Consider the following 16806-nt stretch of genomic DNA (forward strand, 5'->3'; position numbering starts at 1 on the left):
AATTAGGCAAATCTTGTGGTCCTTTTTTAATTATAATTGTTACTTGTAGGGAAGGTATCATGTCCATATTTATTCTCAAACTTGGTTCTTTCTAAACCCTAAAACCCCTATTACCTTGTTCATTTGCCGCACTCATACACCACCACCTAATTAATACACACAGGATAATACTAGAGAGATCAGAATTTTAAACCAAATTGTGAATAAATCAAATGATGTGGTTACTATTATTGGTTTTTTGATTAAGTATCGATTAATATGCTTATTTCCTATTAATGACACATCATTGATTTGCAAATTTGGCTTAAAAATTGGTCTCCATAGCATTGTCCATACATCAACTAAGGGGTAATATTAGGGAAACCAAATTTTTAAACCAAATTTGCATAGCAAATGATGTGTCACCAATAGAAAATAAGCACGTTAACCAATACTTAAGTAATAATTTAATAATCAACATCCACATCGTTTGGTTTACAAAATTTGGTTTAGAAATTTGGTCCCCCTAGCTTTATCCTTATTGAATTGTTACTTAAGTATTGATTAACGTGCTTATTTCCTATTACTGACACATTATTTTGTTTGCAAATTTGATTTAGAAATGTGGTTTCCCTAGCGCCATCCTTAACTTAAATGTAGGGGTGTGTTATCCACACCCCTTTTTACTTCTCACACACATCTTTTTAATTTCTGTCTATTGATCTTCTTCACTTCATCCGATCCAACGGCCGAAAATTAAAAAGGTATGTGAGAAGTAAAAATGAGTATGTGGATATCATACCCTTAAATGTATGTTACACTCATTACATGTGTACATTATACAGCAGTGCCATCCATTCTCCTCTTTTCCACGTATTCTTGAACTAATCTCAAGGGCAAGTACCCACGCACCTCCTCCGGGGTCAATGGCTTCGGCGTGGAGGAGGCTCCAATTAGGATGACTATATGGACGTAGAAAATGATATGATCCTGTGAATTTTTTGAGTGAATGTGAAAAATGAGCTTGCACACGATATTGATCACTTCTGCTACTTTTTAAACACTTGAAGTTATAATATTTTTTACCAACTAAATTTATAATCTCGATTTGATAGTTTAGTCGATCTTCCCTAATAATGGGACTCCCTGTATTTTGGTCCCGTCCAATCTAATGTGAGATCTATCATAATGAGACCACCTTATACAACTCCTTGAAGTTCATGTTTTGCTCAAACCATATTCTAAGTTGAAAACAAGTGGTGGATATATCTTTGTAGTGCTACAATAAACCATTATTTATCATGTATCAATGCTTTCCAGCAAAAGGCCCTCCTTCCACAGGATTGAGCCATATATCTAGAGTGTTTACATTATCAAAACTAATTAAGGGGAAATCACTATAAAATAACAATAAAAAATCGTACACACACTCACACACAATATATATTACTTCATATGTTTTTTGTGTAGAAAAATTGTAACCCAAAACATCAAGAGGCCGCAGGAACAAGACGAGCGGAGCAAATGGTGCAGTAGAACTTCCTCTTGGTTTTGTGGGAAATGGGGATGAAACAGAAGAGCAAGTGAGCTTCAAAGTCCCATCCCATAACTGGCCCTCCGCAGTAAGGGCAAGCTGCTGCTGCTGCTACTCCTTTATTTCCCACCACCTTTTCTCGCAGATCAAACACCGATAATACACTCATTTTTTTTTTATATCTTTCTAACAATCTCTCTCTCTCTCTCTATATGTATGTATGTGTGTATGTGTGTGTGTGTGTGCGTGTGTGTATATAATGTACCTATAGTTCCAGCATTTGGAATCTGTCAATGTTTGTGCTTGCAAAGTTAATATTTTCCTGGGAAAATGCTGCTCGTTTTCTTCTGCGTGTTGGTGGTTGTTTGTGTTGCTGGGAACAGCTCGCTACCACCGAAAGTAAATTAATATGTTATTTTCCAGGAAGGATGTAGAAAGTTCCACGAATTATGAAAGACTGAGTCGGTTCCAAGTCTCCCAAAACTTAGGCAGGGGGTCACGCGGTCTTTTTCTTCTTCTTCCTAATGTCACTATCATATATCAATGGTCGTTATGTAATACATATGAAATGTCCAATCCATTGATTAGGAGTTCATTGGAGATTACTTCTCTAGGGAGCACATTTGCTAAAAAGGCTTTTACACGTTAAGTGCTTGAAAAATGCGTTTGAAGGTGTTACTCAAGAAAACACTAGAAGGTGTTAGCCAAAATAATGGTCTTGAGATTTGCCTAACTCCTTACTTTGGTCCCCCAGAATTGAAATCAATAAAAGTGGTTATTGAAATTGTCCACCATTAATCATTTAGGTCATTCGGTGAAAAATTATGTTAAACAAGGATCAAAGTGACAAAATTAATATAATAAACAATAGGCCAAAATAAGTTGACAAAATTGAGAGTATTTTTGTCATTTTATTCTTATTTTATGGAGATTTTTCACGAAATGACCAAAGTAAATGATTGTGGACAAACTCATGGACCAATTCTATCGATTTCAAATCTCAGGGAACAAAGTGAAGAATTATGTAAATCTCATGAACTATAAAAAAAGCCTTTCAAAATCCAAAATCACTTTTAATTATCTATGTTTAATGTGTTGTCAAGAACGTTTTTGATTTATTTAAAAGCATTTCTAGTTTTTTCCAAAAGCCCATAAACTAAAGAATATTTTTCAATTGGTAATGCTAAAGAGACCAAATTTTTAAATCAAATTTTGTTAACCAAATGATGTGGTTATCAATGATTGAGTTGTTGATTAAGTGTTGATCAACGTACTTATTTCCTATTAGTGATAGTGACTCATCATTTGATTTACAAATTTAATTTAAAAATTGGCCTCTTTAGCATATTATAAAACTTTTTATTTATTTTCATTTTGATACAACGATTTTGGGAAGAGAGGTTACTGCTAAACCGCACAATGAGCTATTATATATCAAACTTGTTACCCAAGAGACTCTGAATCAAATCTGAAACTGAGTGTAGATAAATACTAGTAGATCGCAATGTCGGTGGCAATTGCTATGCAACTTCTTTGGAAGAAGATCCAAGGTTTGTGGGAGTTTTCGCATTTGAACATCCAACAGGATATTAACGAGAACGCCTAAATGCCTATGTGCTTGATCATTACATAAAGAACGCGTTGACCTTCCGACTACGAAAGAGCAGCTGTCCGGCCACCAATGCCAGTACTCGTCTCCAACACGGCTCAAAGCCCACACCATACCCGACCCATGCCGCCACCCAAAGTGGCAAATCACTCCTCAAAGTTAACCCCTACCGCCGTCTTTCGAGCAGTTTTTCAGACACTATTCGATGACAAAGTTCGGTTCGAGGATCCATAGAATGTTCAGCATGAATCTTAAGAAGCTTGTGTTGCCGCTAGAGTTCCACGAAGATAGTTTTTATGACAACTTATGTAACAATTTTGCATAACTAATTAAAAACCATAGGTAAAATTTCTCATTTGGCTAAAGTTCCAAGAACTGACAAATTGCACGCAAGAAAATTTTGACAGAAACATGTGGTATCTAACATAACTATCGACAGGTTGTATATACCGTTTCTATATCCTGCCTAAAAGAAGCAAGAAGCCGTTCATGTCATTGAGTAAACGGTAGCACAACAGATTTTCTGCAAAGAATGATCAGACATTACCACATAAAGATAAATTTGTGAATCATGGGGATACTTCTATTGGATTGTGTGCCTCGATATCAACATGCCGTATACCAGGAACAAGCTTTTGGATCTCCTTTTCCAATCTATCAACTTCACTTCCTAATGCTGTCACTACCTCTTCACCTGCAATGGGAGATGTAGTTCATAATGTATTGCACGTAGAACCCGGTCACCGAAACTATTTAATTTTTTTAAAAGTAAAACGCATAAAAATACCATAGTTTGACATCATTTTAAGCAATGCAGTATCATCCTTCTCCTTTGCAGCTTCACGAAACTGCATCACATCCACATAACACGCAGAATTCAGCACGTACACCAACAATGAGTAAAACGTCTTGAATGTAACTAGAGGTCTTCAAAAATAATAGAGATGATTAACCTGTCTTGCCCATTCTCCACGCCCAGTCCTATGGAGATAATTTTGAACTACCACTACTCCATTGAAATCTGTCCCATGCAGATAGCGACGGTTATATCACACTGATATCCCAATAGTGCCAAATGCAAAATACTGGAAAGAGTATACTTCTAAGAAAAAACATAAGAGTTGTTGAAGTAATAAATTTCAGTTTTAGTGGTCATCAAATTACAAAAGAAATACGTCATTGCAGAAGATAAAACTTAAAATGCTGCAACGTCTGCATGGTGATAGTTTCAATCCGTTGCTAACAATATTGATAATGATTCACTTTTTGTTTACAAAATCAGTTAAAACTAGAAATACCAACAGTGGTTTGTTAGAAAACTGAGAACCTAACCCAAGAAGAATCAAGAAATAAAGAAGTCGAGATGAAAAAAGGTCACCTATTTCAGCCTTAAATCTGAAGAACCCAGGACCAATCACCTCGCTTTTGCAATCATATAGAGAATCCACAACCTATAATAAAATCAGTGATATTTAGTAACCTTAAAAATCATGAAGGTATATCAATACCAGAAAGAGATCATTAGCATTAATTATACCGGGTCATTTTTCAAAAATTGGAGAACCTTCTCCATATCATGGTCATCCATTGCCCTTCCAATCAAAGCATGTCGATTCCTTTGGATCAGAAAAATAGCCACCTGCAGGGTAGATTCAACTCTGTTGTATAATTATAGTTTCACTGTGTGTCTCAGTCACAACCTGTTGTGTTACTTAGTTTCTTTTTTTGAATACCCAACATTTAATAATCAGACTTCTTCAAAATTAGTATTTTATTGCAGATTTTCACTTGAATTTTAGACAGCAATGTGGTACTCTAATTGCAGTTTCTGCATCATTTTTTATGGAAAGAAGCATCACATACCATTCCAAGTAGGTTGCCAACTACAATCGATCCTATGGGATCATAAATTGCATTTCCTGTTCTATTCACTGCAACCAATGATGCCGCAGCAATAGCAAGCCCAGTTACAGCTGCCCCATCCTGCATGCATAAGATAATTTACAAAGGGATAATAGCTTGTTATCGGACCAGAAAATATGTATGGCTTCATCATTTTTCAATCAACTCTAGGCTTATGCTACGTTAATGAAGGGTTTCAATGACATTACATGTTGGGTTTGACTGCTTGAGATAGTTTCTTGCAATTAAGTAGATTATAATATACTCATTGGTGTTGCTGAAACTTTCATTCATCCCCATTTCCATACCTAATCATTTCGTCCTTTGCAATCACAGAAATAAATTCCAACAACCAAGGGAGAATAAAGAAAGAACAACCCAGTGTATTACCTCTGTCATGACTGCAACAGATGTGGGATCATGTCCGCGCCATATATAGTCTCTCAGTTTCATGCCCTCAGCAGCTGCACCTTTCTTGACGGCTTGTATGGCAACAAGAAGAGAAGCACCTACGGAATGGATGCAAAGGTTAAAGGGGGGGAACATGAGAAATAAATAAGGTAATCATATGATTGGGCTTCCCATCATTGTTTTGAAAGATAATGTATTGAGCTCTACCTTCAATAATAAATGAGCCACCAATCACAAGAGCTGCATACTGAATATTTGGAGGGGGCTGAGGAAGAGGCAGACAAATTCTATAAAACCGGAATAGAATTTACAAACACAACAGATAATCTAAGAAATTAACGGTAAGACATTGGAAAGGAAAAATAGTACACATAGGTTTGGGTAACAAAATTTTGCCAAGTAAAAGCTCAATAACCTGTGAAGTCCACAAGTTTTGAACTCCATGAATGATAGTCGCACCAGAACCAAGACAAAAGATACCAACAGCAGATATCAAAGACCAGACAAATCTTTCCTTGGAGTATCCATAACTGCCAGAATCAAAGACATAACATGATAATTAGAACTAATTCTTAGTGCGAGCATATAATAATATATATGCATGTAGTTAATTTCTAGTCACAGCTCTTGACTTGTATATTTAGCACTTGCAACATCCAATTCCACTTGAGCGAGTATTCTAGAATCATAGAAGTGCTTAAACCAGTCAAATTAATGGCTAACTCTTATGGTATGTCATAGATTTCTTCCTTCTGAAACCTTTCTTAAGACTGTTACATAATGCACAACTTTTGTTGATGAAAAGACAAATTAAACAATCAAGCTAATGAAGGTTTCATCAATGATGCGAAAAGTTGGTCATGGTATAGAAAGACTCACGGGTGGAGAGCATCCGGTGCACGCCTTGAGCTACTCAAACCATAAGCAAGAAGCGCCTACAATGACATGGATTAGTTTCTCTGCATCACTGAATTGATTCAAACATGAAATGAAAAATCACAACAACATTTACTTCAAATAGACCTATACCTGATTTGCAAAATCAGCAACCGAGTGCACAACTTCAGCAAACATAACATGGCTAGAGGTGGATAACCAGACACCGAACTTAAGTGAAAAGACAAGGAAGTTGCACCACAATGCAGTAGTGACTGCCCTTTGACTAGCATACAGAATTAATGCAAAAATCATAAGAATTTAATGCAATTCCAAGCAATTAAACAAACAAACAATAAAAATATACTAAATCGAAAAAATTTCAAACATTTTCAGGCTCGGTACCTGTGCTGGTCATTGAATTCAATCTTCACCTGCTTAGCTCTAGTAAAGAAACCTGCAAATCAATGCACATCCAATTTTTACCCAAATGCACAAAAATTTCAGCTAAAATTGACTAATTTATCACTTTCCCTATAGAATTTCATAACTTCCCAAATCGAAAAAGGAACCTACTGCGATGAAGCAAGTGCCGCTGCTGCTGCTGCTGCTGATGGTGACGATGAACAACACTACCCGACGAAACCAAGTCGAGCAAAACGACCCGTTTCGAGCAGGCAGCTGAGGAAACCAGGCCGCGCAGAAGAGTGTGAGCAGAGGAGCTAAACGGAGCCTTTTGGGGGAGGCTGCGATCGTCGTTCCGGGGGTCTGAGTAGTGAAAGAGCAGAAATTGGGAGGAGCAGCGAGGACTGAAGCGGTGGGTGCGGCGGAGGCGGGAGGCGAGAGTGTAGGAGGACGTTCTCATCTCATCTGCATGGAAATGTTCATGGGTTCTCGGAAAGCTACTGCATTTCGATTGTTTTTAGGGTTTTGAGGGTGGGATTGGTTTAGGGTTTTGTGGGTTGACGAAAAGAATGAAGAATCAGAGACGCAGAGCGAGGTTGAAGATGGTGACAGCTAAGAGCCTAAGACATTGTTTTTGCTAGTACAAGGTTTAGTCTAAACCATTCCCACAAAGATTTTAAAATTAAAATTAAAATTAAAATTTGCCATCTGCAACGAGTCAAAGTGGAAGAAAAATGGTGAATATATTGAGCCACCAATGGTGTCGCAGCCCAAATTAGACCCGCCAAGGGGTTAGCTATGAACTATTTCGGTAGGAAGCACTTCTACTCAATGTTTTAAAACATATGGTTTTTATTGGTACTTTTCTTCATTAAGTGAGAGGTTTATATTTCAATTTTGTCAAAGATAAATTTAAATCACATTATTACTGACTCATTGTGATTGCCTCTCCTTACTGTAGATAATATTGTTTGCTAAAAAAAATAAAGACAAAGACGTGGGCGAGCGTTCCATGAATAGTTCCACCTAAGTGTGAGTCGTGAGTTTAAGTCTTACGGGACCTAAATAATCGGGGATTGCGGTTGGTTATTGAAAAAAAGGGGACTGCTGTCGGTTATTTGAAAAAAAAAAGGGACTGTAGTGCGTTTTAAAAATAAAAGAAAAACAGACTTAGCCAAAACAATGTCGTTTTGGGCCAAGTTATTTAAAAAAATTTAAAAACTTGGCCAAAACGACGTCGTTTTGGGTCAAGTTTAAAAAAATAAAAATTTCCTCTTCTTTGCGGTTGTCTTCCTCATGAAGACGTTGCACACATTTCAACCCTAAACTAAGATGACAAAGCCTTCGACTTTGATTTACCTAGACGACTGACCCATTTAACTTCGATTTTGGGTCGCTAATGGATCTAGGAACGCCAACCAACCGGCTTGCCTTGGGACGTGTTTTTTAAAAAACACTACTTTTGCTTTATAAAAAACGTGTGTTTTACAAGAGGTATATCGAAAATGCTTTTATAACCGAAAAACACTTTTATATTTTATGATAAAAAAATACTTTTAATCATTTTAGAATCGAATTCTAAATAAAAATATTTATTTTGAAAGAAACACTTTTACTAAAAAGTTGAAGTAGTTATTTTAAACCTCTCAAAAGTGGTTCCTCAATTCAAGTAGCATTCGTTTCTCCAAATGTGTTGATGAGATGGGGGGAAGGTCAAAAAGTGACGAATCTAAGTTTGATGTACATATTGAAAAATAAGTCACCTAATTACTTGTTGAAATTTATAGTCTGACAATATAAACGTTTGTTTCGAAAAACGAAATCACATAATTGAGGATCGACAAGCACCTCTTATTCATTACTTGCATGTTATAATTTTTTTGTGTGGGAAATTAAGAGCTAGGATATAAATTCCAAGGTAATTGAGCACTATGAAGTAGTTATTTGTGTGGAAAATGAGAAAAAAGAAACTCACATAAATCATTGTTATGTCTAGGGAAGTAGATATAACGTGCATATATCAACACCCAATATTGATAAGGGGTGAGATATCCACACAATTTTTTACTTCTTGCACACTCTTTTAATTTACAACCGTCGGATCAGATTAATTGAAGAAGATCAAAGGATAAAAATTAACAAGGGGATGTGAGAAGAAAAAAGGGGTTACGTTAGTGCTATCTACACACCTACTTTTACTTCTCACATACTTCTCTTATTTTTTTTGCCGTCAATGAATTGAAGAAAATCAATGATCAAAAGTTAAAAAGCTTTATCAATCAATCATTCTCTAATATACGTTTGGGTGGTTGTATATACACATCCATTTTTTACCACGCACACATGTCATGTTAATTTATATCATTTGATTTTCTTTTCAGTCGATTTAATAATCGAAAATTAAGAACAATGTGTAGAAAGTAAAAAAAGACGCGTAAATTATGTGCAGACAAACAATATTCTAATTTAATCATAAATTTGATTCACTTACCAACAAAATCCTTCGCTATTTTTGCAAACAAACTACTTTTTTTTTTTACTTTCATTTTTCTTTTTATTGCAAACAACAAACTTTTCTTTTCTTTTTGGTTTTGGTAACAAACCAATTATTATTTTTCTTTAAATCAGACAACAAAATGCTTTTCTTAAGTCTTTTCTCAGTCAACACTTCCACAACTCTCTCTCTCTCTCTGTCTCTCCATATATACAAACAGATCGACAAACGGGCGACACCCCTCCTGAAACTTCGAAGTCTCCACCCACCTTCGTCCTTTCCCCTCTCTCCCGTTTCTTCCCCGTACCGAAACGCGCATCTCATTTGACCGGAGATCACATCGCAGCTCGAAACGTTTTCAATTACACTCGCTCCCCTTTTCATTTCCGGCGTTTCGATCCCGCAAAACAATTTGGACGCGGTTCCGTTGTTTCCAGATCGGAAAAAACGTTTTCTTTGTCTCACTGCGTGTTCGATGCTGTGCCTCTGGGTCGGAGGGTAAGTGTTTGTTTGTTGCGATGGCCAGGGTCAGATCGTCGTCATCGTCGAGTAGATTGAGGTACTGCAACCCGGCGTATTACTTGAAGCGGCCGAAACGCTTGGCTTTACTCCTCATCGCATTCGTTTCCGTCACTCTTGTTGTCTGGGACCGTCAGACTCTCCTCAGAGAACACGAGGTTAATCTCCTTCTCGGTTATTTTGGTTTCTTGATTTGGGTTTTGAGTCTTGTATGCTCTGTTTGGTTGCTGAGAAAGTCTTGGGAAATGGGGATGAAATTTTTTATTTAAGTATGGATAGCGGTTTACATTTTTAGGGTCTTTAACTGTGGATGGAAAAAGGGTTGATTGCGTTAGAGGGGAATTTGAAGCTCAGTAACTGCTATGATAAAATGTTCAATGTGTTTGTTTACCTTCAATGTGTGTTTGTTTCAATAAGATTTCGAATCTCGGAGTAAGTGTTAAATTAGGCATGTGGAAAATGGTATAATCTGATTGTTATAACTATGAGAGGAGGAGCATCTGGTTTAATGTAATTCATCATAAAATGTTATGGATGGCAGAAGCCTTTTATTTTTAAGCTACAATTCCGGGTTATACGGAATTTGAAGAATGATGAATAAGTTTCTCATGAGATGCTGCGTGAGTAGTACCTAGATTTCCTATTGGTGAGAGTTTGCATTACTAATTGAACCTCTGTTGCATACCCGAGGTGTAAAAGTTGCACATGTTTTTTATTTTTCTCATCTAATGATCTTATTAATGAATGCAGGAAGAAGTTGCCAAGTTAAGTGAACAATTGAGCCATTTGAAAAGTTTGGTAAGCGTCTTATACCATGGTTTTTGTTCATGCTTGAGCTACTTCTTGTATGTGGCCTTCAGTCGCCATCTTTTTCATCCATTTATTTGGGATGGGGTGGTACTGTTGCTGCCATAGCTATCAATCTCTGAATTTTTCACCCACAACACTTAGGTTTTATCTGACAGTCCCCCCCCCCCCCCCCCACCGGCTGTCTGAAACGACTATAAAAGAATTTGAGAAACTTTATAAATTAATAAAGAGCTTTAAGTTCTTCTTATTCCGCCTCAACTGTTCTTTGAAATTGAACAAAGTAGGTCCTCTATGGTTATTTGTAATCTGATTTCATTAGATATTTGTGCCTGGAGGTGAAGTGAACACATATATCTCAGAATACCCTGAAGCGATATTTTAATCCGTTTTTAAGGGTTTGATATGTGTCAAGTGGCAACTAATGGTATATTGTACACTCAGGTGGAAGACTCACAAAATGTGCAAGGTGATGCCACTAAAAAGGTTATGTTGAAGGGCAGGGGTGGTGAGAAAGAGGTTGTCCTGGACCCAATTGACATTCAAAGAAGAGAAAAGGTCAAAGAAGCTATGATTCACGCATGGAGTTCATATGAGAAGTATGCATGGGGCCAAGATGAACTTCAGGTAAATTGAACCTTTCAGTTTACCATTGCCTATTTCATTTTTAAATAGCAGTTCACAGTGCTTTATGGCCTTTTCTCTACCTACGTGTTCCTTTTGTGCTATGTTATGAATTCAGTTTACAAGGTTTTAGTTTTCTTTTGGTGTATCTTTCGTTGATTGTTATTATAGCTTGCTGAAGGTGTGACTTTGTCAATGTTGTCAAGCTTTGGTCCAACTTTCAGCCAGTATGTAACTAATTAGACAAGTTATCACACATGAAGTTTCTGAAATTGTACGTACTAGGAATACTTATTAAGTTGATGACACTTTGTATCCACCTTAAGGCTGAAGCTGTGCTTCTTTTTATCCCATTAAGTAAGCAAAAAATATTTGTCTCTAAATCTCTTAACCCTAAATCTTGTACTTATCTATCTCTGTTATCTCTTTTTAAGGAGCTTGTTCTACAATGCTGTTGTATCAGGTTTAAGGAGCTTGTTCTATAATTTTAACATTACATGCCACTTTCAAATTTTAGAGTCATGTAGTGTTGTGAAGAATTATTTGGCCTTGGAAAATCTTTGGCCAAAGGTTTTCGAGTAGTGGAAAAAAGCTAGGACTAAAAGGTTTTCAAGTCCAGGTCTCTATTATTTGTATCTGTCTTTTTCACAGAATTTAGAGTCCGTAAGGAGGCAGAGAGGGACTTTTGGTGGAATGTCGTTGTTCTATATTCTGTTGGGCAGAGGTAAGCTGGAGCTCTTATGATGTGTAGTGGCGGATAAGTGATGTACCAGTGGATAAATATTAAGAGAATTTAACGATGCGGTTTAAATTTAAAAAGAATTGCTAATTCGTATTGATTCAGTAAAACACATTAAGAAGCTGATGATATATATACTGATTTCTTAATCTGCTAGATTTTTCAGATTCCATCTGACATTTTGCTAAATAAAATTAGTGTAGGTGTTCATGTCTCTATTCTGATAAACTCCGTTTCTGTTTCTGTGCTTTCTCAAGAATCTAGGAGCATTAAAGTTGTATGGGCTCAGTCACAATTCTATTTGTACCGACCACAACTTGATACTGTTTTGTTTTTTTTTTACTTTCCATGTTACTGATGAGGTTATTCTTTTTGTACAAATTTCTAACGTGAAAGCTTTTTTGCATGTACTCCAGCCACAATCAAAGAATGGTGTTAATAGCTTTGGTGGTCTTGGAGCAACACTAGTAGACTCTCTTGATACACTGTATATAATGGGTCTTCATGAGCAGTTCCAAAAAGCTAGAGAGTAAGTTGAAGTTTCTATTTTGATATTCTTTGGTAGCATACTCAGTGGACCAAATTAAGCTCTGGCTATTTGGCCATATGTAGGAGCATATATATGTAGGGTCATATATCTGTCAACTATCAAGTCCTATGTTGGGCCCTTTTTCTATGCCAGCCATTTTAGCTTCTTGTCCTTTTGCTCCTTCAACTTGAACCAGATTAATCTTTGCAACAGTGCTTTGAAAGATTGCACTGTGCAAACCATCCTAGATGAACTTTTCTTTTGTTAATTCAAAAGAAAAGGAGAAGATTTCTCATTTTGTGCCATCCCTCATATTTACTTATCTCTATTATTTGCTATTCTCCTTCATTATTTGCAACAGTGCTACGACTTTCATTTATTCATTTATATTCCCATTTTCTCTCTTTGACATCTTTGTTTTTTCTTTTTGCCCAAACCTCATCCTACAGTGTTAAATGTTACATATTGTAGCAAATGTTTTATTATTAATATGTTATTCTTGGCAGGTGGATTGCAACCTCATTGGATTTTGACAAGGATTATGAGGCTAGTGTTTTTGAGACAACCATAAGGTTGCATTATAAGGTTTAATATATGGTTGATTTTAATTGTTTTCTCCCCCTTCATAAGAAATTGTTTGGGGCTTTCACTTTTATTTTCCTCCTTTGGTTTCTGAAAGCAGATTTTCTGACGTATGATGTCTATTGTTTTTCTAAAATTTCCAGAGTTGTAGGTGGACTTCTCAGTGCATATGATCTCTCAGAAGATAAACTTTTCCTTGATAAGGCTAGAGAGATTGCAGACAGATTGCTGCCTGCATGGGATACACCTAGTGGGATACCTTACAACATTATCAACTTGGCACATGGAAGGCCGCACAATCCTTCATGGACTGGGGTAAGTAGTGTAAAAGAGCTAACATTTTCAGATAGTCTCTTGTAGTCTTTTTATGATATAAAAATAGCATAAGTTGAGTTGATTTATTATTAGTGTTGCATGCTTGTATCTCTTTCATGATTTCTCTGAAACATTTGAACATTTACTAGTGTTTTGAAATTTCATTTGATAAATTTTTGATATTTGAGTTCATTATGTTTTTAGGGTGACAGTATTTTGGCAGATTCTGGCACAGAGCAGGTGGAGTTTATTGCTCTTTCTCAGAGAACAGGAGACCCGAAATACCAGCAGAAGGTACATATACTATCATGTTTACTAGTTTTTCTTATTTCCCCATCAAGTAGCACATTTACAGGAAATTCTATGTGATTTAATGTAACTCATTAAGTCAGCATATGATGAATTGCTGCCCATATTAACATGCGTACAAGGCTTAGATCAGTGACTTGTCATTTCATTGGTGTGAGAAGCTAATTGCTTGTATGTTGATTTCTAGGCTGAGAAAGTTATAGTGGAGCTTAACAAAACTTTCCCTGATGACGGCTTGCTTCCTATTTATATTAATCCTGAAAGAGGAACTTCAGGACGCTCCATTATAACCTTCGGTGCCATGGGTGACAGGTAAGCATAAAGTTTGATATGAATCATGTAATATTCCGTTTCAGGTTTTATAGGGTATACTGGTGTGAGTGGCTTAAAACAATGGTGAAATTAACTTGACATATCGTTTGCAGCTTCTATGAATATTTACTCAAAGTCTGGATACAGGGGAATAAAACTTCAGCTGTAAAGCCGTACAGGTAAGAAGCTTGTCTTTGTCTTTAGATGATCATAACCACTTTTTTACAAAATGTTCTGTTAGGCTTTAAAAGCTTTCAGAAGCATATCTGCTTGAAAGATTCTATTTACCCAATTTGTCATAGAGTTAACAATAGAAATACAAAAAAGGAATCACGCAGCTTTGGCTCCGGTACTATGACCTGTATTCTTTAAGGGCAAAAGATATTGTCTTAGGTCAAAAAGTCTTGTAGCTCCTCAATTTTAATTTATTTTTGAACTTTTTCTTTTCTAAAACTCTGGTTTGTGAAGTGGATAAGTGGTCATGGTTTTTTTAAGTTTGTCTTAATGTCAAAATTCTTGTGGATTGTTGGAAGCAGAGATATGTGGGAGAAATCAATGACAGGTCTGTTGAGCTTGATCCGGAGAACAACACCATCATCTTTTGCATATATGTGTGAGAAGAATGGAAACTCTCTCACAAACAAGGTAAATTATCATTTGCAGTTGCAGTATAATTAATGTCACGGCGATATTTACTTTGATACATTTTGAGTTGCATTTCCATTGTATATGTAAATGCAGATGGACGAACTAGCGTGCTTTGCTCCAGGAATGCTGGCTTTAGGGTCATCTGGTTATGGTCCCGATGACTCTAAGAAATTCTTAACACTTGCAGAAGAGGTATTACTTCCTTCAAAGATTTTAGTTTCACCTTTGGAGATTTTAAGGCCCATTTAAACATACATTTCATGTCAGTTGGACAAGCCCTATTGATTGAGATAGTATGTGTGGGTTATTCATTCTGCACACAAGTTTTATTCTTATCAGCCAAAAAGTTCAATTAAGCTTGCCGAATTATGTTACTATTTGGACCTTTGATTGATTCTGTAAGCCTATTTTTCAGCTTGCTTGGACATGCTATAACTTCTACCAGTCAACACCAACAAAATTAGCTGGAGAGAACTATTTCTTTTATGCTGGGCAGGTAAGTTATCCTGATTTTTGTTTAGACTATGAAATATGGTTAATATTTGCTCAGAGGGTGGTCTACGTTTGAAATTTCCAGGACTTGAGCGTGGGTACGTCGTGGAATATACTGAGACCAGAGACAGTTGAATCACTCTTTTACCTCTGGCGTTTGACTGGCAACAAGACATACCAAGAGTGGGGCTGGAATATATTTCAAGCATTTGAAAAGAACTCCCGCATAGAGTCAGGATATGTTGGACTGAAAGATGTATGCACCTCTTAAAACCATAACTAACATTGTATCTGCATTCAAGTTCTCTTTTACGTTACCTTTTATTCAAGGTTGATTAATAATCTCTAGGGGCTGCAATTTCTTCTATTGTGTTTCTTTGCTTCAATCTCATGATTATTTTGAACTAATCAAAGCTACTCGCTCTTCAGTACACACTGAGGCTTCGAGCAGGTGAAATAATGTTTGCCTTTACTGATTTTGCGGCTTATCATTTATGCCGGTTGTTGGTTGTTTCAGGTTAACACTGGCGAGAAAGACAATATGATGCAAAGCTTCTTTCTTGCGGAGACTCTCAAATACCTCTATCTTCTTTTTTCACCCTCCTCAGTCATCTCGCTAGATGAATGGGTTTTCAACACAGAAGCTCACCCAATAAAAATTGTGGCCAGGCATGACGCTGTCACTTCTGGAATAGCAAATGGGAACGACAGACCAAAGATTAGATTGCGCGGCAGGAAGGCAGGCCGAACACGAGAGTAATAGGTTTTGTTCAATCCTAGCGTGATTCAAGGGTCCAAGTAGATGAAGATTAGTCTGTTGAGATTCGATGTCCGCTTTTGTACGAGGAGGAACTGATTCGGCTCTGCAAATTTCACGCGGCGGTGTTGTATTCTATGGTAACACATGTGTGCGCTTCTTTCTTCACAGTGATGGATCTGTAACATACTAACATAGCATATATACAGAGAGCATTCGCCGGTCGTCACCTCACAGGAAAATGGATATTCATCTCTTATTACCCATTTGGGAATATGGAATATGGAATATGGATCCATCCACATTTGTCATTTCAAGGAGGAATTCTTTTGGTTTAAACTTTTTACCCCCTCCATTTGACATGTCTCTGCCACTTGTTATAGTGAATTGCTTATTTCGGTAAAACCTCGACCTGTAATATTCCTTTGCTATATTTACATGATTTTTTGGAAATTTTCAGAAAAGCAAGAAGAGCTAAAATTTGATTAAAAATTACTACCACGTGTGGTATGGTTGTATATAGCACAACATAAGCAAGTTTTTTAGAAGTGCAACAATCCCAAACTGACCATTAGCTACTTTAGCGGTGGATTTAATCACTCCGCAAACTTACAACTTAGATTATAACTCGTGAATTTACTGATTTTAGACCTTAGGTTCATGAGTTCGTGACGTTTCAATTTTCTCAGTCACTCACCTTATAATACGAAAATTAATTAGTAACACTACATGAAGGTAAGAATATGTATTCTCTTCATTTATATTATGATAGATGATGTATCCGCTTGTGTTGTTCAAATACTTAAAAAAAAGGAAAAATTAGGTTCACATCCTTCTTTTTGTTACTCCATTGATTAAAATCCTATTCATTTTCAATTTTTGATCAAGGTCCTTGGGTATTAATAACATCATTAATTATTTTAATAATAAAATATTTTTATTTTTAAATATATTCCTTTAGTG

At 36.4% G+C, this 16806-nt stretch overlaps 2 protein-coding genes across 2 annotated transcripts; one reads left to right on the plus strand and one right to left on the minus strand.

Annotated features, from left to right (window-relative positions):
* Positions 1-3448: 3448 nt before the first annotated feature.
* LOC126612463 (metal tolerance protein C4-like) lies at positions 3449-7418 on the minus strand. The gene is made up of 13 exons (XM_050280887.1): positions 6888-7418; positions 6717-6768; positions 6465-6597; positions 6315-6370; positions 5851-5965; positions 5643-5700; positions 5415-5533; positions 4986-5105; positions 4660-4761; positions 4501-4573; positions 4076-4143; positions 3910-3970; positions 3449-3816 (listed from the first exon to the last, which is right to left on the minus strand). The coding sequence occupies exons 1-13, from the start codon at positions 7174-7176 to the stop codon at positions 3692-3694; spliced, it is 1371 nt and encodes a 456-aa protein (XP_050136844.1). The 5' UTR covers positions 7177-7418; the 3' UTR covers positions 3449-3691.
* Positions 7419-9384: 1966 nt separating this feature from the next.
* LOC126611362 (mannosyl-oligosaccharide 1,2-alpha-mannosidase MNS1-like) lies at positions 9385-16296 on the plus strand. The gene is made up of 14 exons (XM_050279593.1): positions 9385-9887; positions 10480-10527; positions 10981-11163; positions 12316-12428; positions 12935-13000; positions 13154-13325; positions 13530-13619; positions 13822-13946; positions 14060-14125; positions 14483-14591; positions 14688-14786; positions 15010-15090; positions 15172-15342; positions 15604-16296. The coding sequence occupies exons 1-14, from the start codon at positions 9729-9731 to the stop codon at positions 15844-15846; spliced, it is 1725 nt and encodes a 574-aa protein (XP_050135550.1). The 5' UTR covers positions 9385-9728; the 3' UTR covers positions 15847-16296.
* Positions 16297-16806: the final 510 nt, after the last annotated feature.

Source organism: Malus sylvestris, chromosome 17 (assembly GCF_916048215.2).
Source record: "Malus sylvestris chromosome 17, drMalSylv7.2, whole genome shotgun sequence".
NCBI classification, from domain to species: Eukaryota; Viridiplantae; Streptophyta; class Magnoliopsida; order Rosales; family Rosaceae; genus Malus; species Malus sylvestris.

Bases quoted from the DNA above. Each gene is read 5' to 3' on its own strand.
- LOC126612463 (XM_050280887.1), bottom strand. From the start codon at position 7,176: ATGAGAACGTCCTCCTACACTCTCGCCTCCCGCCTCCGCCGCACCCAC. The intron at 6,371-6,464 runs GTATAGGTCTAT...ATGTCATTGTAG, and splicing joins TTGCTGATTTTGCAAATCAG to GCGCTTCTTGCTTATGGTTT. The intron at 3,817-3,909 runs GTATTTTTATGC...CTCCCATTGCAG, and splicing joins TAAAATGATGTCAAACTATG to GTGAAGAGGTAGTGACAGCA.
- LOC126611362 (XM_050279593.1), top strand. From the start codon at position 9,729: ATGGCCAGGGTCAGATCGTCGTCATCGTCGAGTAGATTGAGGTACTGC. The intron at 9,888-10,479 runs GTTAATCTCCTT...TAATGAATGCAG, and splicing joins CTCTCCTCAGAGAACACGAG to GAAGAAGTTGCCAAGTTAAG. The intron at 13,001-13,153 runs GTTGCATTATAA...TAAAATTTCCAG, and splicing joins GTTTTTGAGACAACCATAAG to AGTTGTAGGTGGACTTCTCA.